The sequence below is a fragment of the Castor canadensis genome, chromosome 11 (assembly GCF_047511655.1).
Source record: "Castor canadensis chromosome 11, mCasCan1.hap1v2, whole genome shotgun sequence".
Taxonomy (NCBI): Eukaryota; Metazoa; Chordata; class Mammalia; order Rodentia; family Castoridae; genus Castor; species Castor canadensis.
The window spans coordinates 129,073,212-129,099,615 of NC_133396.1; the positions used below are offsets into that span (position 1 = coordinate 129,073,212).

Here is a 26,404-nt window from a genome sequence, read left to right on the forward strand (position 1 = left end):
ATGTCATGCCCCTTGCAGTCCTCTGGCTTCCTGGTTTCTGGGAAAGGCCTGATGCACAGAAACCTGAGCTAAAGCTTTGCATGAGACCAGAAGACTCCAGGCTGACCTGGGGTCTTAGCTAAGGAACCCCGGCTCAGGCCTGTGTGGGAATGCACACCGCCACCTGTCCGTGCTGCATGCCTACTCTCCCCTTTGCCACAGGCGACCACCCTGACCCACATCCTTGCCTCTCACTCTGTTTGGAACATTCCTAAGGGGAGCAAAGGAAAGGGTTCTAGGAAAGAAACCAGAATGCTGAAACATGATGTTGGAGTCTCGTCTCAAACTCAACATGTCCATCACCAAACTCACATTTCCACAAAAGCTTGTTCCTTCTACATCTCCATCCCAGTGGATGGCAGCACTAGGAAATCATGTTTTTTCTGGATCCCTTTGGATCGCATTTCTGTAGCCAGCTGGTCACCAAAGCCCATCTTGATCATGGAGGAGGTAGAAGGGGACCCCTAGAGGCTATAGGCAATAGACCAGCACCTTCTTTGTCTGTTTGCCCTGTCTGGGCTCTAAGTTGTCTTGCCTGGCTCTCCTCCTGTTACCTGTGCCTGTCACCTGGAGAGGGAGGTGGTCAGTCAATGGAGGATAAGAGGAAAGGAATCCCCTCAATTCAGATGTCTGTTTCACAGATAAATCTCTACCCCCAACAAGTCTCGTCCCTTGGACTCTGCCATTCCTTGCTCCATCAGTGTCTGTGGCATTGCTGACTTTGGATAGGATACAAGGACACAGTGTGTTATGCAGCACAGATGGAAGTTCACCATTTGGATAAGCAGAACAAAAACATGGCAATGAAGATTCACAGGATCCAGGTCTACCTGAGTGGTACAAAACAGTTGTGGTAAGAGCACAAGCACTTACATGTTGGGGAAGGCATGACTTCCCTTTAAAGAGAAGCAAGTCATATTGTCAAGTACTCCTGGCACTGGGTCAAGACAGTTTGTTGTTTGAGACAGGGTCTCATTGTGTAGCTCAGGCTGACCCCAGATTCTCCTCACCTCACCTCCTGAGTACTGGCATGTGTCACCATGTCTCATCTGGATCAGGACTTTAGCTTACAGACTCTAGTTAAGGACAAGGCAATGGAGTCAGGAGACTTAGGGTGAGACCTACATCTCTTCCCAGCTATGTGATCTCAGCCTTATCATTTTCTTTTCTAGAAAATGGGGATAACACATCATAGGGTTGTAAGGACTCAATCAATTAATCCATTCAGTATGTGCAATGATTTGAATGTTTGTGCACCTCTCCAAAATTCATATTAAAACTTAATCTCCAATGCAATAGTATTAACAGAAGTGATGTGGGAATGCTGAGTTCATGAGATCTTGGATGTGCCTAAATCTTGAAGGTCTCAACTTCCAGAACTGTGAGAATTTGTTATTTATAAATTACCTAAGTTATTTTGTTATAGCAGCAGAAACAGACTCAAACAATGCTTAGGACAGTGTCTGCCATCCAACAGTATACAGTAATTTTCAGCTTTTACTAATATTATTCCCTCTGAAAATCCTCAGATAAGGTTGGTTATCCATTCCATTCAAGTGTGTCCACCCAAGGATGTAGAGGTCAATGAGACTAACTTAAGGCATGTCCTAGCAGCCCAGTGTGAGACAAACAAGGAGACAGTAAGTGCACAGCATTTGAATGTGCAGAGTGCTCATGGAGTGCTGGAAGCTATTGGCTCCCTAATTCTGCTGGAGAGGTAGACATTGCCTCACCGGGGAGGCTTGAAGATTCAAAGCTGCAAAGGCAGGGAAAGAGGTAGCTGGCTGCCTTCTGGTGAGGAGACTGGATGGACATAACATTTCTGAGTTAGGTGGACTGGGGACTGGCAGAAGGAGGAAAGGGTCAAGGACCCCCATGGCTCCTTGCTTCCATAAGAAACATGAATGGCTTCTTATAGCCACCTAGAACTGGAGCTGGACCCTGATCTAGAGGTAGGGGAGAGCTGCTGGTAGTGAGAACGAGGAGGGCAGCTTAGAAGCAGCAGCAACTCTGGGTGCAGTGGGAAAAGATATGAGCAGGGTAAGCATGGGTAGGTGAAGATGGAAGAGGAAATCAGTTAAGCCGAGCACAGGCTCCTCACTCCTTCATCTTGCCTTCTATACCCTTAGCCCAATCCACCCAAACATGAAACTCCCCATCAATCCTGTATGTAGAGAAACAAACAGAAGGTTATTGACTATAAGTTTGCAAAACTCTTGATACTGGACATGTCAGATGAGTTCAATTTCAAAAAAGGACTAGAGGCCATTTGTATGTTGTCTTAAAACCAGGTTGTTTATTGTTACGTACACACCCACTCTCACACCCCACACACAGACACATCCACACATTCACTCCTGATGAACTGAGCCAATACAGTACTGAGAAGGGACCTGGTGAGACACAGAAGTTGGAGAGAAGGGTTTGGGACACTGGTGATTCTCTAAAGAAAAAACATATTGACTATGAAGCAAGGGGTACACAAAGACAACTGCCTTCCATCATTGTGTACAGATACCCCTTCTCATCACCTCCCTGTATTCCTTCTCTGGGGCCCTGAATACACCTGGCTCCCCCAGCTGTTGCCTTTTCACTTAGCCAACCAGGGCTGACTCTTTCGCATAGCCAGCCCATGGAGTTTCCTGACTCTTGTAGTGCTCAACTCTATTAATCTAAGGACTCTGAAGTTTCTCCATAATTCTAGCATCCACTATCTAAGAATGGAAGCTCTTTATACACAATTCATCTTCTGCTCCATTGCTCCTCTGTATTTATTCCCAGCAGCCTGACTGGTAGGGAGGGCAGAAACAATGAGGAAGAACAAGGGCAGATGGTTGCCTACCCAGCCCAAGTGCAAGCCCACCCAACCACCCCACTGGTCAAACTCTGCTCTACTGAGCTGCAGCACAGGGCTCTAAGCCCTATTACTCCTTCAGAACAGAGTGCTCTGACCTATTATCCCACCTGAGAGCCTAGCCCTGCTCAAAACCAAGCGCAGCAGATGACCAACTGGCTGCTCCAGCCACCTGTAGGATTGCGCTGCACCACTGCTCTACAGCAAAAGCCCTTCCCCTCCCACAGGTGTTTTCCCTCTCCTCTCTTGATGAAGCCCTAGTTCCATCAATCCACCATGAACTTGGGTCCCCAACATTTTCAGGCACCTTGGTAGGATGAAAGAATGAGTGAGGAAGAGATCTCTTGAGAATCAAATTCCTTCCAAATCAGAATGCTAATCCTCTGCCCCAGGTCTCTCCATGCTGCTAAGGGAAATGATTAAAATGGTGGAAGGCAGGCAGGTCTCAGGAATTTCAGGAGGAAGATAGTCCATGCACACCAAAAGAACCCTGGAGAACTGGATGATATGGGGACAGGCAGGAGTGACTGCCTTCATTGACAGGATTTCCTGGTCCTGGGATGTGATTCACTGAAAGGGAAGCTATTTTCTTCCTGGCAGGTCAGAAGAAGGAAGCTTCCCACTGCCCTTTTTCCCAAACCTGATTTTAGTGTCAATGTATGTTCAATCCACTCATCAGATTCTTCTTATGAGGGTGGATTTACTAAAGAACTGTGGCAGAGGAGGACAACAAAGGAAGAGATATTAGGGGCAGAACAGCAGCTCACAGTTCATCTGTTCTGCCCCAGGGCCAAGATCCACTTAGCAGCTGTACTCTATGGCTGGGGCTGGGAGCATTCTCATTGTCTTTTGGGCATATGGCTACCAGAGGCCACCAGAGGCCACTAGCTCGCTCTCTCTCTCTCTCTCTCTCTCTCTCTCTCTCTCTCTCTCACTCTTTCTTTTCTTGCCTGCCTATACCTGTCACTAGGCAGCAGGCTGAGTTTTCCCTCACCCTCACCCTTGGCCCAAAGCTCTGGGGTCCACACCGCTCTCTTATTTGGGATTCAACTTAAGTCATGCCTTAGAGTTTCTGCCTCAGTGTTCCGCCTGGCCTCACCATCCTGAGGGGCAATGGGGCCTCTGTACCCCTCCTAGCCCCCAAGCAAGTCCTGGAGGCAAGTTGTGATGGGTCATGGAGGGACAGTGGGAGGGTTGATGTGATGGGGGGGGGGTGTCCCAAAGCCAACTGTCTGACCATCTGGCTCAGCCAGAGTGGACAGGGACCAGAAGGCCAGAGCCCAGGCAGGACAGAGTATGAGTCCCTTTCTTGGAAGGGCTGTATCAGTCCTTGGCTCAGGATCCTGGTCCTGATGGAGGGCACAGTCTAAACCAGGCAGAAGGGTGATGTCACACCCACCCTGGGCTGCCCTCCCTACAGAATCCCAAGCACCTGGGTGCCTCCACGACACAGAGCAGGGGGGGGGGGGACCCAGGCCCCACCCACGAGAGACTTACAAAGTACACGCAGTGGACTTGGGGTAGTGGGATGCCGAGGGGGTGGATGAGTATATTCTGAGATCCAGGGCAACTGGAAAGTCACGGACGAGACTGGGAACCGTGGGAGGGAGGGGAACGAGCAGGTGGGGTCAGGGCCGGCTGAGCCTGGGCAACCAGAAGGAGGGCACAGGCCCTGGAGGCCGGGGCTAGTCCCGGAAGGCGGATAGCATGTGTCCGTAGAGATAGTGGGAGTGAGCTAAAGAAAGAACAGACAGAGACAGGCAGCGCTGTGAGTCGGGCTCAGCCCTGGGAGCCGGGATGCAAGAAGTCTGTGGCATGCTCCCAACCTCAAGGCACCCCAGGCCACACGAAGCAGGAGGGCGAGCCGGGCAGTGCTGGCGAGCGAGCGAGCGAGCAAAGGAGCCAGCGAGCGGGGTTACAGCGGCAGGCAGGGCCAGGCCGGTGGCCGACGAGAGGCGTGGGGCCAAGGACCAGCAGCAGGGCACCCGCGCCCCGGGCCTGGCCCACTTACCCCGAGCCGGGGGCGCACCCCCGCCAGACCCGGGGCAGGAGGGTGGGGGTCAGCAGGAGTAGGTCCGAACCGTGGAGGTCTCCAGTCTCTGCGCCCCCGCCGGCCCGGCTGGGAGGAGTCGGCAGCGCGGTAGAACACAGAGCGGGGTTAGTGCCCGCCCGCCCGCCCGCTGCACCGCGGGGCTCCGCACGGCCTGCCCCGCAGCGCCCCCCACCGCAGACAGCCGTTAGTGCAGCACTGGCCTCGCCCGCTCCCCCGCCGGGCCGGGGATGCCAGGATCCGAGCCCCGCCCAGCTGGTCCCGCCCTCACCTTCCGGCATCATCTTCTTCGCCGGGGCCGGTGGGGGCTGCAGGGGCCCCAGCGTGGACACGCGGAAGCCCGCCGGGAGGGTCTCGGCCGAGGTGCCCAGCATGCCGCCGCTGTGGTGGTCCCGCGGGCGGAAGCGTTTCCTCCAGGAGGGTGCACGGCGGAACACCTTGTCTTCCCCCTGCACCATGGGGACACGTGGGAGATACGCGGGGGGAGGTACGGGGGGGGGGAGGTATGGGGGGAGGTAAGGGGCATGTTGTAATTGCGGTCCGCACTCCCTGCCTAGGGAGGACAGTCGTGGTTGGCTCGACGGTACTACTCCCGTCCCATAGGAAAGAAGGGAGCAAGGTCACTTCTTTCTAGCCCTCAGTGTTTCCATCTGTGGAATGAATCAGGTGAAGTGGATGGCTCCAAGGGGCCTGTGCGACTCTGAGCTCTGCTTCCCTGCCCACTCCAACCTCCCTAAACTGAGCCTGAGATGCCCCTGCTCTAGTATTCTTCTCAGCCTCCCCCAGGAAGTCGCAGGTAGCCCTACCCCCATAATGCTCTCCTGTCCTAGGGTCTCAGTAAGACTCTCATCCAGGCACATTGGAAGAGCACTGTGCCAGAGGTCAGGACATCTGGCCATATGACTAGCAATGTGACCTTGGGCAAGTTAGGTGACTTCTCTGACTTCATTTCCTCTTTTGTAAAATGGAAATACCAACATCTGCCCCCATCCATTTCTCAGGCCACCTACCCCAAAGCATCAGCTAGAATGCACCCTGTGAGAGTGATGTGTCAGGAAGATGAAGAATCTGATGTGCTCCTCCTAAGGGCAAGGTGGGCAGCCCCCACCGTCTGCCTCTCACCAATGCCCACCAAGTCTCCAAAATCATGCTACCAAGGGGCACCACCAGGCCACAACTCTACAGGATGCTTACTACACAGGTCTCCCTTCTCTACCCCACAATGCTGCACCCACCCAACTTTGCAGCCAGCCCTCATCTCCTTCCACCCCTGTGTTCTCACAACTACAAGGGCCCTAGGTGCAGGCAGAGTGATACCAGCAGGAATAGGAACACAAACCCACTCCTATCTCCCCCTGTCCCCTAAGGATTTGTCGTCTGTGCCCTGTGGAGGCCAAATGCTCAGATCAATTCTTAGCACCAGGTACTTCTCTTTCATACCACTCGTCCAGTAGCATTTTTACATGAACTTAGGAGACTATTTCATTAATACTTTTCCCCCTTCCCCTTCCCTTGCCTTCTCACTCCCTCTCTACTTTTACCCCTTTCACCTTCTCCCTCTTCCTCTCTCTCAAATTCTATGCTCCATGGGCAGAAACCATGATCTTTTTTCCAACCAGTACTCCCAAGTAGTGTCTGGGAATACCGTAGACATTCAGCAATTATTTGTTGAATGAATGGCAGTTGGCACCCTGTGCAGGAGTCTCATTCCTGAGTTTAGCAGGAACATTGCTCATCACTGCTATCTTCCCCTTAACCTAGCCCAGAGCCCTATCCTTCACCCTCCACTGCCACCTTTGCCAACCCTGAGGACTTGCTTCTGTGTCCTCCTCTACCCACTAAGAGGCACATGTTCTTCCTGTCACTCCTCATTTCCTTTGAGTTCAGATCTCCATGTAGAGGGAAACCTAGAAGCAGCCTTTCAGAGCCTTAATGCTTGAGAGGGGGAACAAAGAACTGGCAGGACTAATTGTAAGAGACAGCTCTAGATAGCCCATGAAGTGCCAGATGGCTGTGCTGGAGGTAACCTCCCTGGATCTTCCTGAAGTCTCCTGGGCTTCTCCCCAGCCCGGCCCCCTTCACCAGTCTCCCCTTACTCCCACCACCAGGCTTCTACTTTAAGCTTCCTGGAAGAACCAGTGCTCTCTCATCTCACATCTAATGCAGCCCAGACTCCCCAGTGTGCTGCCCCATGATAGCACCCACTCCACCCAATAGCTTCACCCTAAGGTGGGAAGCCCCCAAGACTGGCTGTCACAGTCAACTTCCAGGATGCAGAAGCTAATGGGAGAATTAACTCTACAAGCAGACCTACATGTGCTCCAGACTTGCTCTGCCACACACTGGCTCTGGGGCAGCAGTAAGGTACTTCTTTAAGATTTGATTTATTATCCTCATCTGCATGATGTGGATAATAACTTGCCCCATAGATGACTGTGAACACAAAAGGTAACACCTGTTGCCAATGAACCACCATGTCTGGCCCATCCCTGGCACAGAGCAGGAAATTCAAAGAATATTTTTCCAGAGAGCAACAAAGAAAGCTATGATCCTAGGAATGTAGACACTTAGTAGTAGGGTCAATATCACAGTGGTATTAGAAGAACTAAGGAATGTGAAAGTGAAGACAGCTGGGGGAGTCTGAGTTTATTTCCTCAGTTGGAATACAAACACACACACATACATACACACACACACACACACACACACCCCAACTTCAAGGTACCTCTGAAAACAAAGCTCCACAAATTCTATGTATTCTTGGTTATGTCCTGTCTACTGAGACACAGCAATTGTTCTACAAAGGTGGTTTTTAGCCCTGTTAGACCCAACTAAGAAACAATGATTGATTGAAGATAGAGAAGCTAAAAATAAACAGAGCCTGGGCTCTTTTTTAACTTGCTTGGAGCCAAATCAGCTAAGGCAGACATGACTGGCAAGGGCAGGCAAGGTTGGTGACAGGAAAGTGAGTAGGGAAGAGGAAATGGAGAGAAGGCAGCAGGCTGGGCTGTGGCCTCAGGGAACAGGTGACCTTAGGTAGGCATCTCTTAGGGTACCATGATGGCTCAGGGTGTCAGGGTCTTTTCTGAACCCAAGAGGAAGACAAAAGACTATTTCTGCAGACCAGGAGGGCAGAGAGAGGACAGCTTTAACATGGCATGATGGTAAAGAGAGTAAAGCTAGAGAGAGCTGGAATGATCAAAGCCTGAGCTGTGTGTTTAGCCATGTCTGACTATACTGAGGAGTAGAGAGCAGAGAGCAGAGCTGTCACTCAGCACCTCAGAGATACTCAGAACATCTATCCCCAAACACCACACTACCAGGCAGCGGGCTGCAGTCCCACTGAGCAGATGGAGATATGGCTGTTGGCACTGAAAAAATGGGGTCTGAGAGACAAAAACAAAGCTATGACCCAAAGATGTGGCCTCTAGGGAAAACTTTGATCCTGCATGGGTACGAGGGCCAGGCCCAGAGTTGAAACATACAGGGATCTTTGCTTTTAAATCAGAAAGGAGTTTCATGGAGACTTCTCCACAGCCATTGCTGACCAAAGACAATCCCAGCTGAGCCTGGCTGACTTCCCCAACCTCTAAAAGCACCCCCATCCCTCTGGCTCTCCTCCCTGAGGCAAATGCACTGATCATCAGCCCAGGCAGGCAGAACTTATGAACCTGTCAATCCATCCAACCAACGATGATCAAATCCTCAAGGTCCCCAATTCATGGCCAGGTACCAGGTACTCACATCATCCAGCTTCCGGTCTGTACCCAAGGCCAACAGGTTATTGAACTCTCTCTCCATCACCTGGCGGGCCTGGAGGCCACAAGTCAAAAGAGGGAAAGGTGAGAGGGCTGTGATTAATGACCTTTATGGCATCTTCCACCTGTTTCCTAGGGTCCAAGGGCAGAGACGGCACAGGGAGTTAGTGCACTTAGCCTAATCAAAACCTCACACACCTTCCTGAGGCTACTTCTTCAAGCAAACCTCTAACAGTGTCCTATGGAAAGTGAAAATGTTAATCTCAGAATTCTTTTTTACAGTGAAAATTACAAAACATATTGTCATTTTCTTTTTTTGTTTGTTTTTTTTTATTTCTTTTATGCATACAATGTTTGAGTTATTTCTCCCCCCTTCCCCCCCGCCCCCTCCCTGTCATTTTCTTTAAAAAAAAAAAGAGTACAGAACACAAGAATGGACAGACTTTATCTGTAAGACAAAACCTACATTTTTTCTCAGTAAGAAAAGAACCATAGCTGCCCACCCTTTAATGAGGGCTGGGGGTGGGAAATAAGCATGTAGACCATGGGTAACCAAAACTTGTGGATTAGATAAATGTATCTGACAAGATTCCACATTTCAAACTTAAGCTATGGATTCCGGTGGTCCAGGGCCACATGGCACCCGGAGGCTTTCTCTAGGTCTCCCAGAAATTAACTCATTAAGAAAAATGTCACAGAGCTGGAGGTATGGTTCAAGTGGTACAGTACGTGCCTAGCAAGCATGAGGCCCTAAGTTCAAACCCTGGTACTGAAAATAAGAATAATACTGCCAAAACAGGAAGGTTTTCAAAACTTTCTGGCACCAGATATTTTCACCATTTTTTTTTTTAAGATACTGGAGATCGAATCGAGGACCTTGTACATGCTAGGCAAACACTCTACTACATAAGCCATTTTAAGTGAAGAGGTCAGATTCTATTTCCCACAATTGCTAAATGAACAGGTCAGGAAAATAAGAAAGATTAGAAATTGATAGGAAGGTGTCCTTGCTATGATTTATAGAATTATTGCTATCCACAAAAACTGAATGCATTTTGAGGTAGGAAGTAAAGGAAAGAGAAAAGCGCATTTCCAGATGAAAAATACTAACTGTAGAATTCTATCAGGATAATCTTTGTCTCCACATAACATTTTTACAAATGATCTGAAAGGAAAAGCACAGTAAATTTTCCAAGTATACAATGACACCACTCCTCTGAATAGTGAAGTGAAAGGTGAAGTGGAGGCCATGTGCTGGTGGCTCACACCTGCAATCCTAGCTACTTAGGAGGCTGAGATTGGGAGGATCATGGTTCAAGGCCAGTATGGGCAAATAGTTCATTAGACCCCCATCTCTAAAATAAACAGAGCAATATGGACTGGAGGTGTGGCTCAAGTGGTAGACTTCCTGCTTTGCAAGCACAAAGCCCTGAGTTTAAACCAAAAAATTTTTTTAAAAAAAGGGAAGTGAAGAGGTATCAACTTCAGAAACATCTTGAAGAGAAGCCAGGCACTGGTGGCTCATCCTTACAATCCTAGCTACTCAGGAGACAGAGATCAGGAAGATCTTGGTTTGAAGCCAAGGGCTAAAAGAGTGGTTCAAGTGATAGAGTCCCTGCATAGCAAATGTGAGGCCCTGAGTTCAAACTCCAGTACCAGTACCACCAAAAAAAAAAAAAAAAAGAGAGAGAGAGAAAGAAACACCTCAAGGAATTGTGTGATGGTATGATGGAGCAAATGAGGTACAACTTGCATTCAGGGGGAAATCCAAACTGTTCTTAGAGAAGAGGGAATCCATGCTGTCCATTCTGACTGGCTAGGAGGGGTCATTGCAGAGACTCTATAGGACACACTGGCCCTGTGTGTTGCCCTCACCCCCAGGGCCAACACAACACCCAAAACTAGGAGGCAACACAACACAGCTCTACCTTCCCTCAAGCTAAAACGTGTCTGCTCCCAGAATAGCCCAGGCAGCCCTGCTGGCTGAATTTCAAAAGCAATCTGACAGCTGCAAACAGTCCAGACAAAGGCAGCTAAAATGATCAGGGACAGAGGCGAGAGAGTCTACATGAGGGAAGGCTAAAAGAATTAAGACCACTCTGTCTGGAGAGACAAAGGCTTGGGCCCAGAAGCAAATATAATCAGAGTTTATGAAATTCACAGTTCGCACAAAGGTGAGAACTGGTTACATCCAAACATCCTTACCAAACCTAAATTATGAGAAGGCCGTTCCTTCCCCCAGGGAGAGCCTGAAGGGGCTTATTTAGGACAAATAAAATTAGGAAGTACTTTATATAACTGTTAGTACTTGTAGAATCCATTACCCACAGGAAGTTAGAAAGGCCAAAAGTATAAATAGGTTCAAGAGAATTTAGATATATTCTTGGATGACAGCTCCATTATAATTATGAAATGTAATTTAAGGAGATGTCTAATCTTTTGAGCTGTTGACAGGCAGACAAAGCGCTGGTGTGGAGAGGCTCTGGGCTCTGCTATCTGGTATATTTAGTTTTGTGAAGCCTTGGGGGCCCATGAGCAGATCCCTAGGGAGGCAGACCAGAGATATGGGTTCTCTGGTGCCTGTGGGCCTCAGGTCTAAGAAAAGTTAGGTCAGAGAAGCAGGATAAGGAACAGGAAGGTGCTGAGTCTCAGCTATGTAACTGAATTGGAAGGAGATGCAGGAACCCAGAGCAATGTAGTGAAGAATCTGTTATCTCTGCCTCTGAGGGACTTTAGCTATGCATAGGGACCACGTTTGGAGGTTTGAGGACATTGTAATCCCATTTGGGACAGGCTCCAAAAAAGTCCCGCACCCCACACACAGAGAGACAAATCCCTAAGCTTGGAGAGGAAGGGAAAGGGAGACAGAGACATACTAATTAAAGGGTTGCCCACCTGGGTGTTCTGCGTGGGGATCTGGAGAACCAAGGCCAGAGTGTTATGGTCGAAGTTCTCATCCAAGGCCAGCAGGGCGCCATGCACACCACTCTCATGCAGGTTTCCTGCATAGTCCCGAAGCCCAATAGATTGGACCCAATGAACCACCTGGTCGTTGGTCCAGACCAGCACATCTGAAAGAAAGAGGAAAAAAGGTGCAAAAGAGACAGCAGGTTAGACCTAGATCAAGGTCTAGGTAGAGTTCCCTATACCCAAAGTCCCAGTGACCCTGCTCTTAGCTCCCACCCCTCTTCTTCCCACATCCTTCTGTCTTCCCTGGCACCTGGGCTCCTGCAGAACCAGCCCCACCTGGCTCCATCCCCGCCAGCCCACAAGATTCAGGATAAGGCCAATAGGCACCCAGTTTTCTCCTCAGAGCCACTGCACAGGTCATTCTCCCTCCCCAAGCCAGAATTCCCTCCACTTTAAGTCTTTTAAAATCTGAGGGCACCAATCTACAGCACTGTCCCAGGACTTCATCTCACTTGTCTGGTTGGTGGCCACTGTCTGGTGGTGCAGGGAGAGGTATCACAGGGAACTGGGCAAGGACTATTTCTCCTTTATCAGACTGAGAGCTCCTAAAGCAGTTGGACTATATCTTCCCTCTGATTTGGAGCTCCCCTGAAGTTCAGAATGTCTCCTTTCCATTCAGCCCAAGGAGCAATGAGAGAGGCAGGCTACTCCGCACCCTTTCTGCAGAGGGCCACCAGGCCTGACCGGCTTACCCTTGATGTCATGCTGGCTGTCCTCCCGCCTCTTCTCCAACTCCTTCCGGTCATAATTCAGTCTCTTCAGACACATGATGCCATACTGAAGACTGGTTCTGCAGGCACACAGCCCCCTGAGCCCAGCCTCAGCAGGGCCTTATTTCCACCCACTGGACCCACATCCCATACCAGACACAACAGGTCTAAACCCACTGCTCTAGCACACAGAGGACCCCAGCTACCTCATGCACTTCCTGCTGCCCAGGGTTTGCACATGATCCATCATCCCCAATCCACCTCACACTCTCAATATCCCTTCCCTTGGTCTAAATGCTTTTCTTAGCACTTTTAATCTATTAGCTCCTTAACTGACATTCCAGGTTAGAATGTAAACTCCTTAAGGGCAGAGGACTCTATTTTGTTCACTAATCTGAAACTCTAGCACATCATAAGCACTCTATAAGTGCTCAATTAATTAAATGGGATAATTCACATAAATTACTAAGAGTGCTTAAATGTCACAGTAAGCACTAAATGAAGAGCTAAGCCAGGCTGAGAACCAGATTCTGTGGATTAGAAAGGACCCCAGAGCCATGAGTCTGAGATTTTCCTAAAGCAGGAGTCATCTGTAGCACCCTCCAGAACAGTCAGAAGTCAGTACGTGAACCCTTCCAGTCACAGGGAACTCAAGGCAGCCCATTGCACCCTGGGAGAACTATAGGGCTCCTGCTTCACTTGAAATTGCTTTGTCCCCTTCAGCCTTTCTGGGGTTTTCTATCCATGGAGGAACAGAGGAGAGGGTCCCTTTCAACTCTAATTGCTTTTGACTCTGTTATTGAAGTCATTGCTTTGTGAGATTAAATTATGCAGTCACTCTCTCCTTCTCTCCCCTCAGTTCTACCCTGGAAGCCCTTCTATCCAGAACAATTGTGGCTCAGAGACACCATTTATAGGAACCCTTTTCTGGCACAAGCCACACACTTATTGACCAAGCCATTGATTTAAGCCTCAGTCTACTATGGAGGAGTATCAGCACACACAGTGCATGATGGGAAATACCCCTGCCTAATTTCAATCTCACTAGAATTCTTAGTATAGTTCCTATGACTTTCAAAGATGCTGCACAGCATAACAAAAATGTAAAGGTCTGAATGCCAGCCTGGCCACTTTCTAGCAAAGGAGCACTGAGCATCTGTGAGACAAGGTCCTACTTCTCTTGCAGGGCCATGGAGAGGATTAAATGGAGGGGCTCAACTACCCCTGGAGCATCACAGGCACTCAGAAAAAGGGCCACTATTAGGTTGATGGTTTTGATTATTGTGTGGGGAGGGGGGGGTTCTACCCAAACAGGAGCTCCTCAGAAAACTATTCCACAGAATACCCTGATCCGAGGGAAAGCACGGAGTTGGGTGTCAAGACACAGGGTTTAAGCCCATTCTTCCACCACTTGGCTGAGTTACCTGGTGAAACTCAACCTCTATTGGACTTGTTTGCTCTGTCTGTATAAAATAAGTGGTCTTAAACATTCTTTTTTTATCATAAAATGCATGACTTAAAATAATCTGTCACAGCTGAAGAACAAGCTTATGAAAAATACTAAGTGGAATAAAAGCAGGTAGGGCCAGGTGCTGGTGGCTCATTCCTATAATCCTAGCTACTCAGGAGGCAGAGATCATGATAGTGATTCCCAGCCCCAGGCAAATAGTGCAGGAGACCCTATCTCAAAAATACCCAACAGAATGGCTCAAGTGGTAGAGCACCTGCCTAGCAAGCAGGAGGCCCTGAGTTCAAACCCCAGTACTACCAAAAAAAAAAAAGCAGGTAGGGCACTGCTGTATGGACATGCTTCAGAACTCCAAAGCACTGAAAGTCAGTCAGAGCTGATCCAGAACCATGTGGAAGGCTGGCTGGTTTCTCTCTCAGCTCGAGGTAAGGGGCCATGGGAGGACTTCCACAGTGTTGGTGAGGCTGCTGGCCTGTGCCAGCAGCCCAGGCCCATCCTGGCTTGGAGAAGGACTCACCCTTCTCCCCAGCCCTATTAATCACCAAGGAGGGGACAGGTGCAGCTGGGCCTGGCAGCCTCCCAGGCAGAGACAAAAGATATCTTTTCAGCCCCAATGACAGGAGAGGGTGGAGAGGCCACAGGCCTCCCTCTCAAGTCAGTCCTCACAAGTTGTGTTGGGGTCAGGAAGGGTCAGGATAGGAGTTTCTGTGGTGTGGTGGGCAGAGCACAGAACTTGAGTCCACAGACTTTATTCCACCTACACTTGCCAATCATTCCCAAGTGACCGTGGGCTATTGCTTCCTCCCTATGTCTCAGTTTCCTCACCCATGAAAATCAGAGGCAACTAGATCCTCTCATGATTTATGTGAACTAGAAGGACATCCACAGAGCCTTGAGAGAACCTTGAAAAGCCACACACACACACACAGCCCCACCCCTTGTTTCATTATCCACTCAAGCCAAAAAAGCATGGCTTAAATAGCAACCTGGGCTACATAAAGCTGGATGTTATGAAGGACTTCCTAAAACCATTACCATCCACTTTGTTCCCCAACTCAAATGCCTACTGGGACCATGCAAGTGAGGGAAGCAGGCTGAGAGGCTGGAGGAGCTAACGAAGGCCACCCCATTCTAAGAGGGCACTGCTCTCCAGCTCCAGCTGGTTGCTATTCTGCTGGAGAGTGACAAAGCTTCAGTTTTTCAAGAGAAGCCAAGAACCCAGAAGTTTATATAAAACGTCCTACTGTTTAAGTACTGGCAACTAAATTTATGATTTTTAAAATACACAGGGGCCAAACAAAACATATCTGTCTGCCAAATTCTGCTCACAGGCTGCCAGTTTGGAACCTCTGCCATGATACTTTCAAGCAGACCTTTCCAGTCAAGAGGGAAGAAGAACTGGGTGACACTGCACAAAAGGACATGGGTCCAAAACTGAGGGGCTCCAATTGGGGATGCTGCCAGAGCAAAGGCCCAGCAACCCTTTTCCCTCAACCTGGAAGGAATGAGACACCTAAATTAAATGCCAAATTGTATATGAGTCTTCTCAGCATAAACATGGAGAATTCAGCAAGCCCAAAGATAAGCAAAGAAAGTGAGATCTAGGGGGATGTCTCAAAGATGATTATGCTAAAGAGAAATGACTTTTTGTGTCCTAAGAGTTAGAAGTAAAAGGATCAAATCCTCAAATTGCAGGAAGAAACAAGCATTCAATAAGAAAGACTTTCCCAACGGGGAGGCCTGTCACCACCCAGGACCATATCATGGAAAGAGATGAGAGGCACCTCCATTCCTGGAGATAGACTCCTAGCGCTGGGGGAGATGCTTGCTGGGGAGGTGACCCTGGCTTCAGCCTTGCTCACCGATGGAAGCTGTCCACCATCTTCAGGTGGACCCGCAGATCCTTCTTGGTGAGGTGATCCAGCATGCGTGCATCCACTAGGCACTCCATGAAGTAGCTGCGGTACTGGGGGAGCCCCAGGCTGGGTAGCCATTCGTTTCCAATCCACTCATGGTTCATGTCTCCATAGGCCAGGGTCTGGGGAATGAGAAGGAGGAGGCCATGGGGGAGGAAGGCAGAGCCATCAAGTTGCAGCTGGTTGGGAGAAACATTAATCCTACCCATGAGGGAGGGAGGGCAGTTCAATAAAATTTCAGTCTCTTTTCACTAAGGGGCTGGTAGTGGTGGGAGGTAGGGGATTTCAAATGGAACTTTTCAAGATCTCTAAACAATCCGGTTCCACTCACGCATCAATTATCCAAACTAATGAACAGGCACAACTGTCCAGGCAGCAGAGAATATGAAATCCTTCCTGCCAACTCAGGAATGCATGTGCACGCTTGTGCAGCCGACCTGCCTCCCTGATTCTCAGCCTCAAGCCCACTGAGCCCAGGGGAGAGGCAACATTACAGTAGACCTGCAGAGTAGCAAAGGACACCAGCATTGCTTTGGGAAGTGAATGGCCTCACAGTCCACAGGGATGCTAACTATTGGCTGAAGACAGAAAAAAATAAACAGCAGGTGGCCAATTTGGTTCCCTGAGCCTGGTCCTCTGCTCCAAGAATTCTCCAAGTCTTTCATTGCTTTCTCTGTGCACAGTCTCCACCTGGCTCTGAGAAGCCTGTGCTGTCTAGACATCCCCTCCTGACATGAGGGCACAAGGACTCCCTGACCACCCATCTTTAGAAAGCTCCAGTTTTGTTTTGTTTTGTTTTTTCTTACTGGGGGTGGGGGTGTTCCAGCATAAGCCAGAAAAGCTGCTGGATAAATTCTAAAAGAGCTGTGACACTTAAAGCTTCAGTTTTGACAGCAAACTCTCCACCACTCTTCCTTCATCCCATGTGACATTTTCAGACTGAAAGGTTCAATTCTGTTATCTTTTAAAAAGGAATTGTTTGTACATATAAAACTATATGTCACATCTGTTCATTATTAAGCATAAAAACGAAGCTACCATCTGCAGAGGGGAAACAGAACATCACCCACAACCTCCCATCCACCCTTCCATTGTTCTTCCCCATGTCCTGCCCTGCTGTCCATCCCAAAGGTAAGCACTACATTGAGTTTTCTGTTTAGCCTTCTCATGCCTAAAAACTATTTTTAGTTTTTACAATCACCAGTGTAGATTTTTCTAAATAATTTTTATTTACTTTGCTTATTTTGAATTCTAGCATCAAATTCTATGAAGCCATTGTGATTTTCACTTTTTTTTGGGGGGGGGGGCAGTACTGGAGTTTGAACTGAGGGCCTTAGCACTGGCTAGGCAGGAGTTCTATCATTTAAGACAGGCTTCTATCCTTTTTTTGGCTTTAGTTATTTTTCAGGTAGGGTCTTCCAGTTTTTCCTGGAGCCTGTCTTAGGCTGTGATCCTCCTACCTTTGCCTCCCATATAGTTGGGATGACAGGTAGGCACCACCACACCTGGCTTGTTGGTTAAGATGGGATTCTCCCTAGCTTTTTGCCCAGGCTGGCCTCGAACCTCAATCCTTCCTAACCCCTCCTCTTCAGTAGCTGGGATTTGAGGTGTGAGTCACCATGCCCAGCTATTACACTTTCATTTAACATTGTTTCTCAGATCCTTCTATTTCCTCTGCCGAACTGTATTTTACTATGTGAATGTGCTTTGATTTGTCCAGTCTCCTGGGGGTGGTGCTTCCTGTAAATGGCTACTCCATGCTTTGTTCTTTACTGCACTTGTCACTATCTGAGATTGTCCCTTTATTTGTTGGTATTGTCCTTTTTGTCCCTAGTGACATTGTTCATTGATATTGCTCCTTTACTCATTTACTGTTCCATGAGGGCTTTTGCTTATTCATTTTTGTATCCAACACACTTAGAAAGGCTTAATACCTAGAAGATTCTCAATAAATAATCGCTCACTAAGTGAGTGAGTGAAAGGCCTTGGCACCAGGGATGCCCATGACAGCCAGGAGAGGATTATATGAATTTTCTTATTGTTCCTGAGAAGAGGGTCTAACTGTGGAGAACAGCCCTGCATGCTAGGGGCACAGCTGCCTCAGCTGCCATCTTGAGAGATCAGAACAAGGTACTAAAGAGGAAGTAGGGGACAAGATTCAGTGGAAGAATTGTGTCCAGGCTCTTCATATGTATGCACACTGGGGCTGTTGCAAAGATGCTGCCATGACCTTCGGAGAGCCAGCTCAACAAACCAGGGAGTCTTACCTGGGCCCAGCTGCCCTCCTCTCTGTCCTAACCGGAACCAGCGCCGCATGTCAGGGGAGACAGGAAAGTCAAGAACCTTGCACCTACACCCCAGGTTCCATCAAAAGGGGGAGAAAATCCCCCAGTGTCTGGGTGGGTGGCAGCTTCTTGGGATGGTTACTAGAGAATAGAAGCCTGATGCCTGTACCCATGTTTGTGGTGAGAGGGCAGCAAATGTGTGTGGCAAAAACCACGTTGCCCCACTTCCTGGGCTTGACTGGGAGAAAGGCACAATGCCAGGTGTTCCCACCCCCCTGTCCCCCCCACCAAGGAGCAAGCTAAGGGCAAGGCTTCTGTGGCTCAGGCCCATAAGCAGGGCAAATGCCTCAGCAGCCTAAGTAATCTCCCTGCAGTACATCAGGACCGGGGTGGCTAGTGACTCTGGAATAGACACCCCCCCGCCCCCCACACACACATACACAAACTGTTCCCAACCTCACCCCTGCCCCCACAATGCTCTACCCTGAGAAAAGAACCCAACATTAGGGACATTACATCTACTGCCAGCCCCTGACTTTCCACTCCCTCCCTTTCATCCTCACAGGTGTCACTGGTCCTAGGGCCAAGGGTTAGACTCACTGTTTTGGTGGATGTTGCCAGAGTTTCCATCTCTTCATGGGTGACCCAGACATTCCCGGAAGACTGCAGGCAGAGAGGAAACCTAGCTGGTCTTGGGTGGGAGCCTCAAGGAGAAGGACAAAGTTCCCTTCCCCAAGTCTACTCCAGAGCTCTGCACATTGTCCAGCTCTGAGCAACTTCCTAACGGAGACCTATCTCTAGTATCATTGTATCCATGCTGCATAGCATAGTGTTTGGGACACAGAAAGTTCTGGGTACACATTTCCTGGATGAATATGAATGAATGGTGCTGACCTGAAATGGGGGGCTGATTCCAATCCCAGAGATGAACAGTAAGATTTTACCTTGGGTTGGGGGGCAGACCACAGAATAGTCTATACTCTTGTGTTGAGGTTAGCGGGCAAGACAGAATTCATAAGGGCCCTATTGCCTCTACTTTCCCCAAGTTGACAGTACCATAGAACCCCTGAAGTCCTGTCCTAGAAACTCTGTTCAGAGAGCTAGAATTGTCAGGGGGTTGGAGCCCATGAGTAGTAGACAGGGGACGGGGGACAGTGACCAAGGCCTGTAGTGATCCTCCAAGAATCAATGGCATACCCTTCTGAAGACCAAGACCCTTTGGTAGGGATTGGAAGTTAAGGGGCAGAGCTCAATGCCACCAAAGGCCAATGGGAGTCTTTGCAAACACTATTCCAGGGCCTCAGTAAATGTTCAGAGTGAAGGAAGCCACTCACAGTTCTGGAGGTGGGCGGGGCTGAGGGGCTGGTCAGTGACACCATCTCCTGGATGGCCAGCCGAAGCTTGAGCCGGTGCAGGGCATTACTGATGCCAATCTCCCGCTGAATCTCTGTGTCTGATAGGGCAGACATGATGGCACCACTCTTGACGTTGGCCCGGCAGGCTGCCACATACCAGGCAGGCATCCCCACCCACAGCTGCAGACATGGAGCACAGGGAGATAATTCAGTCTCTGCCCCCAAGGCCTGGGCCCCACTGCTGAGCGCTTGGCCATACCACGTGAGGGACAAGCCCAGACCTCAGTCTCAGTATGGCAAATGCAGAGCACAGCTTAGAAACATAGAGAGAATACTCATCAAATCCCTGCCTTTCCCATTTTACAGATTAAAAATTTGAGGACTGGGAAGGCGAAGGGATTTTTCTCAGCATCACATGGGTGATCCTGAGGGCAGTCTGTAGGAGGAGTCTAAATGCCTGTGCCTCAGTGATTGGTCCCCTTAAACTTAACTGCCTGTGAGGCATCAGTAGGGAGCACTGATTCTGTCCTCTGAAGTTCGTGTGTGTTGGTGGGAGGAGTAAATGCTTGGTATGGCACTTTTGCACTTGGGAAAGAGAAGCATGCAGGAAAAAGTATAGAAACACCACCCATTGACCAGGGTTCCTCATCCCATCTCATGTGGTCTTCCCTCCAGACCCCAGAGCAGACTCCCTCTCCCAGGCTCACCTCCAGCCAGGAGACCACTGTGGGGCCATCCCACTGGGCAAAAGGCATTCCTTTTCTGCGAGCATCTTCAAGCAGTTGGTGTCTTGTAGAAGGAGGAACAACAGACTCACTAGTCCTTCTTCCTCTCAACCAAGCTAACTCCACTGGGTCAGACTGGGCCAAGGGTTAGGACCCTCACTTCCCCAGCTCCCCATCCATGGACTCTTCTGCTCTACGCCTAAAGCAATGTGACACCAAGAAGTGGGACAGGATATCTCTCCAGATGACAAGGGGCTCTCACGTTGTTTGGACATGACCTGATACATACTGACTTAGACATTTCAATCTGCCCTGCCAGGTCCTGGGTCACTCTCTCACAGCCCTCTTGTCTCCTTTTCCCTAGGATCATCCTAAGAACCTCCTCCCAACTCAGGACAGCCATGATGTGCCCACATGGAAGACCAGGACAAATCAGCTCACAAAGGGCCTTCCTGGGCTCTGGCTCCTGAGTTCAGTCCTATGGCAGTTCAGGGGAGGGTAGTGGGTGGGAGCCTGGGCCCACCCTGGCAATGCTTGGCCTGTGGCTCTTACTTCTTCTTCAATCTCCGGTCCTTCTCTGCCTGGGTTCCCAGCTTGGCAGGGACCATGGGTTCCTGCAGACTGAGCTCGGAGTCTGTTAGCAGAACTGGAAGGGAAGATGGTGTGTTAGCTAGCCTCTGCTTCTCCTCCCTTGGCCTGGGCCTGGGATGCAGAGCAGAAGCAGGAAGAGGCTCTTCAGCATAGGACAACCCAAGGAGGGCTGACAGGACCCACATCATTTTTAAAGCCTCCTCCCAGAGTCCCTGCATATAGGCAGTCCACACATGACACTGGGTGGATTGTAACCAGCCCAGATAGTATCCCTTGGAAGCCTCAGCCCTGGAGGTGTTTTTCAGCCAGATGGACCTAAGCTATCCCACTCTAGAATCCAAGACAGAGCCTATTTCTCCTCAAAGCCAAAGTGCAAAGCAAACCCAGAGGGCAAACATGAGTGGCCTATGAGGCTCAGAGAGGATTATTCACAGAGGGAAGTACCCCTGCCCCTAGCCTCTTTCTCTGGGTGTACTTACTTGCCCCAATTTCAAAGGGGAATATGCTCTGCTCTCTGTCTATTGAGGATTCCCTGAATTCATGCCAGACCCCTACAGAATTCATGGCAAAGGGCAGCATCTTGGAGTTCACTCAAGTCCTGGCCATTCCCCCACTGCACGCAGGCAGCAGGTGTGGATAATCCAGAAGCCAGTCTAAGGTGAGTTGAGTTATGGAGCCAACACATTTCACAAAATGCCTCTCCCCCGGATCAGACCTTTCTGCTTCCTCCCCTGTGGCTGGCTCCACAGTTCCCCTCACCCATGACGATGGAAAGGAGGGAGCTCTACCTGTTCCTGGGCTGAGACTTCCACTTCTGAGCAGAAGTACTCGTCTCCACCACCCCCTCCTCGCTCAGCTAGTTGTGTTCTGATTCATACCTTCTTAAGGCGCAGGAAGGTCTAATTATGCATTGGGGTTCAAAGGTTCCCTTCTTCTAGCTGATCCAGTTCCTCCCCTGTATGATTCATCAATGTTTCCACTGCCTCGGGTACTTCTAACCCTCTTCTACCAGCTTCAGAGCTGGCCCAGCCCAATTGTCCATCCTCTTCCTATTCTTTCCTCTCACCCCTCCACTCACCGCATACATCCGGCAACAAAGCCCTCACACTCACACATCTTTCCCTCTCCCAGATCGCACCCCTCTCACCATACACACAGATCTCTTCTTGGTATGGCTAATTCCTATCCTCCTTCAAGCTTCAGCTCTGGTGATGCTTAACAAAGGAAGCCTTTCCCACTCCCACCACTCTAGCTGGTTCTGAGCTGCTGGAACCCCTGGGTCTCTCCAGCAGAGAGATACTGTGTGGGAATCATCTAACTTTTTCCTATTCACTGAACACTGAGCTTCTTGAGGAATGGGCTATCACTTCAACCCCTGATCTGGTACTATGCCATACAGGGGTTACTCAGTAAATGTTAGGCCATGACTGGACAGATGATGCAAGAAAAGGAAGGAGGGAGGGGAAGGAAGAAAGGAAAGAAGGAATGTGGGTGAGGGAGGATGAAAGCAGCTATTGTGTACCTCCCACACACCAAGCACAACCTGAGCTTTATACCACCACAGCAGTGACAACAGCACTCCCCATGCCCAAGCACTTTCCTGAACTGAATGTCTACAAAGCCATAATTAGATGTTTTCATATTCTGAGTCCTGCACACCAGATGTACCAGAAGTTCCAGTCAAGAACTGACTCTTCTAAAGAAAGGACAGGAAATTTCTCCTGCAGGGCCTATGCAGTATGTCAGAAGACTTCCAAAGAGGAAGAAGACACAGCAGTCAGATCTTTGACTCAACTCAGGAATCCCTGCAGTGCATGCCAAATAAACAGCCACCAGCGCTGCCTGGCACATCTAGGCACAGGAGCCACCACCTCATGAGGCCATCCATCCTGTTGTGACACAGTTCTAACAGAACAGCATCATCCCTGCAGAGCTGAACCTGCCTGCCTGATCCCTGGAAGGCAGACAGAAGACTGGATCTAAGTATACCCTTCTGATTCCAAGCCCCTACTCCCACCCAACCCTCTGCTAGGACAGGGGAAGAGACCGTGGCCTGTGGCTCCATCCCGACTCAGCTGGATCAGCCTGCCCTTCTCCTTCTTCCCAAACAGGCGACCAATGGATGACTTGATGCCCTTGCGCTTGCCGCCCTTGTGCAAGGAGTCCTGGCTGCTGTTGCTGCTGCTAGGGTTGCTACCCTGGTCCTCCAACGCGCTACAAGATGACAGCCAGGAGGGAGTGAAATAAGAAGGAAACATACTTAAATTTCAGCAGGAGAGATGGAAGTTAGAGCTCAGAAAGAACTGAAGTATCAGCACCACAGTGGGGCCAAGGGGGCATGTGACCAAGGGAGACATGGGAACATCCATCCTGGATAATGTTTCAAAGAGAAGCAAAATAGTCAAGTGCAAGGCAATCCCTTAGGAGGCAGAGGGAAGGATGAGATGGCTTTGGGACAGAAAGACTAAGAGGTGGGGCCCATTCCACTTACCTCTTGCCTTCTTCCTGGCTCAGGGCTGGGTGGCCAAGCTTCTCTAGCCGCAGCGTCCTGGGTGAGGAAGGAGGAGAAGTCTCACATTTTATGGTGGCTTTATCCTCTCGGTTCTCTTCCCGAGACACTGGCGACTGAACAGACAGTGGGGCCGTCAGGGGATAGAGGGAGAGATCTGGGCCTGCCTACCCAGCCCGGACGAGGCAGAGGAGTGGAGAAACGGAGAAATGCAGTATGGAGGCCCTATGGCCTCTGGATTTCTTTCTCAGCCCCAAGAGCCCTGGGGGAAAAGTGGAAAGGGAAGAGCTTGGGAACAGTTACCCAACTAGTACCTGGGTCATCAGGCAGCACTCACCAGCAGCTTCCTTCTATGCTTTCTTAAGTCACTGGGCTAGAAGAGAGAGAAAAGGGTGAGCTTGGGCCCAATCCCAGCTATCCTAAAGCCAACCCCAAGGGGAGCCCAGTGGTCTTAGGATAGGCTTGGAGAGAGTATCAGACCAAACAGACCCAGCCTGGAGATAGTCAAGGCTACCTTTAGAAGAGAGGCAGCAGTATGGGCAGTGTGTGAACTTTTTAAGCCTTCTGTGCTTATCCAAGGGATAGGGCAGAACAGATACTACAAAAACTCTCCTACCCAGCAGGGCATGCTGGTGGCCTAATATGCAGGGTCTACACACATCACAGGAAGAAGATGCCAGGCCCAGCAGAGAGAGGCTGGGCCTTCTCTTATAAACTCCCAAGGGCACAGCCCAGTGACCAAAGGGCTGCTTAGTTGGGCAAAGACTCTCACCAGGGTCATGACCCCCATTCTGTCCAGGTCCTGGGCAGCGCTGCGGGAGGTGAGCTTCGGTGTGGAGCGGCCACTGAGTGGGGGGGATGCACTGGCCAGGGACAGGGCGGTCAGAGAGGTGGGGATGGAACCACGTTTGCGCAGCTGTGTCAGGTTTAGTGCCTCCATGCTGCCGCTGGTCACTCGCGTCTCAATCTCCTCTGCTCGCAGTTCCGTGGACTCCTTTTCTTCCTGGATCATCCTGGGTGGCAGGCAAAACCAGACCTGGCCATTAGCCCAGCAAGTTCTGGCAGGCACGGTATTGGGTGATGACTACTCACCACACTAGGACCACATGCCTGCAATGCCTAAAGACACTCCATTGTCTCTGGCATGGTTGGGACAGATGACACCTGGAGCTTAGAAACATTTCTCTCTTCTTGCTGGCCTATCTCCCTGTTTAATCAAAGTAGTTACTGGGGAAGGAGGTATTTTGATCATCAAGGCACAAACCTATCCTCCAAGTCACAATTCGTGACCTACCACTCACTACAGGAGGGATACCTTGAGTCAGGCTCCTTGTTCTCTGTGCCTCAGTTTCCCAATGTGCAATGTCTGGAGTTGTCTTAGTCAGCAGTTTCCAAACTTGGGACTTTTAACTGATGTTTCCCTTGTTCCATGGAAAGATGAGAAAAATAATGATAATGGGGAGGGGAGTTGTGTGGCCAAGAGGCGCTCAGGGAGGAGTATGTATATATGCACTCTCAAACATGTACACTGTACATGAGCTGATGGATACATGCCAGCTGTCTTCAAGATGAAGGCATGTCTTTATTCTGAAGAGTACACCTTTCCTACTCTGGGGATGTTCAAATGTCCTTTCTTTTGCAGAACAGTTGCAATTGTAAATGGTAGTTCTCTTTCTTGTTTTACTTTCAGAGAAAAAAGTTGGTAGAGGGCTGGGGTGCCTGTGAAGAGGTGATGTGGGTATGTGTTTGTGAGGTGTGGGTGACTCCCTTGTAACTGGTTGTGAAATTCAAAGGTCTGGGGTAAATGGAACCAAATGACCTTGACAGTCTGTCAAGCTATATCCTCTGGCTCGGATTTCCTCTTGATCCTTGTCACTAACATTAATAAGATCACTAAAAAGACAGAGTAGAGCTCGCAGAGTAGCTCAACTGGTAGAGCGCCTGCCTAGCAAGCATGAGGCCCTGAGTTAAAAACCCAGTACCGCAAAAAAAAAAAAAGACTGAAGTGAAGGGTCTGACAACTTCCCCCGCCACCAACAGGTTTCTGTTTGATGCTTCTTTAGAGATGGGAGGCATGGGACAGTGGTCTGTTTTTCCACCTGATTTTGAAACCTGGCTCTGTCACTTACTATGTGGGTTTTGGGCAAGTCACTTAACTTCTCTGAGTTTCCATTCCCTTGTCTATAAAACAGGTATCACCCCACCTACCTCAGGGAGTGGGGTAAGACTGCCAGTGACATTCACGAAGCTTTCTCCCTGCGCTGGCCTCAGTAGTGGGAGCTACATTCTTAGTGGTCGCTACATTCTTAGTGGTCAGGTCGAGTTCCAGGAACACCACTCCTCGGGCCCACAGTCACTTCCCCAGTCTGGGGAGGGGAATGAAGACTGCCCCTCTTAGGTTGGTATTGAGTCACTACCTTGCCTGATGCCCCACAGTGGGACCCTAGACTGGGATGCTATAAGGAAAGGCTATAAGAGACAAGCCAATGCATACAGAATTGTTACCATGGTGCCCAAACACAGGGCCCCCCGCCCCATCCTTCAAGGCTTCTCAGCCCTCTGCCATCCCCAACCTGATCTCCTCGTTGATGGCATCCAGCTGCTCCTGTAACATCATGGCCAGAGTCTGGGCATCAGAGTGACCGCTGGGGGAGACCGTATCGACAGCACCCACCAATCTGCCTGGCTCATCCTCATCCACATCGGAGATCTCAGGGTCACTGTCAAAGGCAGGGGCAGCCGTGGGGGCCAGCACCCCAGGCAGTGGTGACGGCTCCCAGTCCTTAGCAAAGGAAGAGGGTACAGGAGTAAGTCCTCCAGATGGCTCAAGAGCACTCCCAGCAGCACTGGCATGTCCTGGGAGCCTGTTAAAAATGCACTTTTAGGTCCACTACCAGACCTACTAACTCTGAATCCGCTTTTTAGCAAGATTCTCAGGTGATTTGTTTGCACATTAAAGTCTGAGAAATACTGCTCTGACTAACCCAAGGAACTAGCTAGCAGACTGATTAAGAACTGATTCTAAGAAGACATGTACCTCAACATAAGAAAGGCTATATATGACAAACTTATAGCCAACATCATCCTAAATGAGGAAAAAACTGAAACCATCTCCTCTAAAGTCAGAAATGAGGCAAGGGTGTCCACTCTCTCCACTCTTATTCAGTGTAGTAC

General features: G+C 49.7%; 1 protein-coding gene and 1 non-coding gene across 10 annotated transcripts in view; both read right to left on the reverse strand.

Annotated features, from left to right (window-relative positions):
• Window positions 1-2,177: 2,177 nt before the first annotated feature.
• Window positions 2,178-26,404, reverse strand: part of Ppfia4 (PTPRF interacting protein alpha 4) — a 52,282-nt gene continuing 28,055 nt past the window's right edge. The window contains exons 14-30 of one of the 9 annotated variants that reach the window (XM_074048604.1): window positions 25,804-26,012; window positions 24,003-24,243; window positions 23,568-23,603; window positions 23,213-23,346; window positions 22,769-22,935; window positions 20,683-20,776; window positions 20,113-20,194; window positions 19,385-19,585; window positions 18,651-18,713; window positions 18,033-18,059; window positions 15,712-15,887; window positions 12,364-12,479; window positions 11,597-11,772; window positions 8,688-8,756; window positions 5,215-5,392; window positions 4,905-5,012; window positions 2,178-4,628 (exon numbers count right to left, since the gene is read on the reverse strand). In XM_074048604.1, coding sequence (XP_073904705.1) covers window positions 4,954-5,012; window positions 5,215-5,392; window positions 8,688-8,756; window positions 11,597-11,772; window positions 12,364-12,479; window positions 15,712-15,887; window positions 18,033-18,059; window positions 18,651-18,713; window positions 19,385-19,585; window positions 20,113-20,194; window positions 20,683-20,776; window positions 22,769-22,935; window positions 23,213-23,346; window positions 23,568-23,603; window positions 24,003-24,243; window positions 25,804-26,012 — 2,028 coding nt within the window. In that variant the 3' untranslated portion in view covers window positions 2,178-4,628; window positions 4,905-4,953. The remainder of the gene's footprint in view (window positions 4,629-4,904; window positions 5,013-5,214; window positions 5,393-8,687; window positions 8,757-11,596; window positions 11,773-12,363; window positions 12,480-15,711; window positions 15,888-18,032; window positions 18,060-18,650; window positions 18,714-19,384; window positions 19,586-20,112; window positions 20,195-20,682; window positions 20,777-22,768; window positions 22,936-23,212; window positions 23,347-23,567; window positions 23,604-24,002; window positions 24,244-25,803; window positions 26,013-26,404) is intronic. The other 8 variants (XM_074048598.1, XM_074048605.1, XM_074048600.1 and 5 more) reach the window with 8 other exon arrangements.
• Window positions 16,579-16,640, reverse strand: LOC141414388 (U7 small nuclear RNA). Its single transcript, XR_012439427.1, has one exon. It is a non-coding gene; the product is annotated as a U7 small nuclear RNA (small nuclear RNA).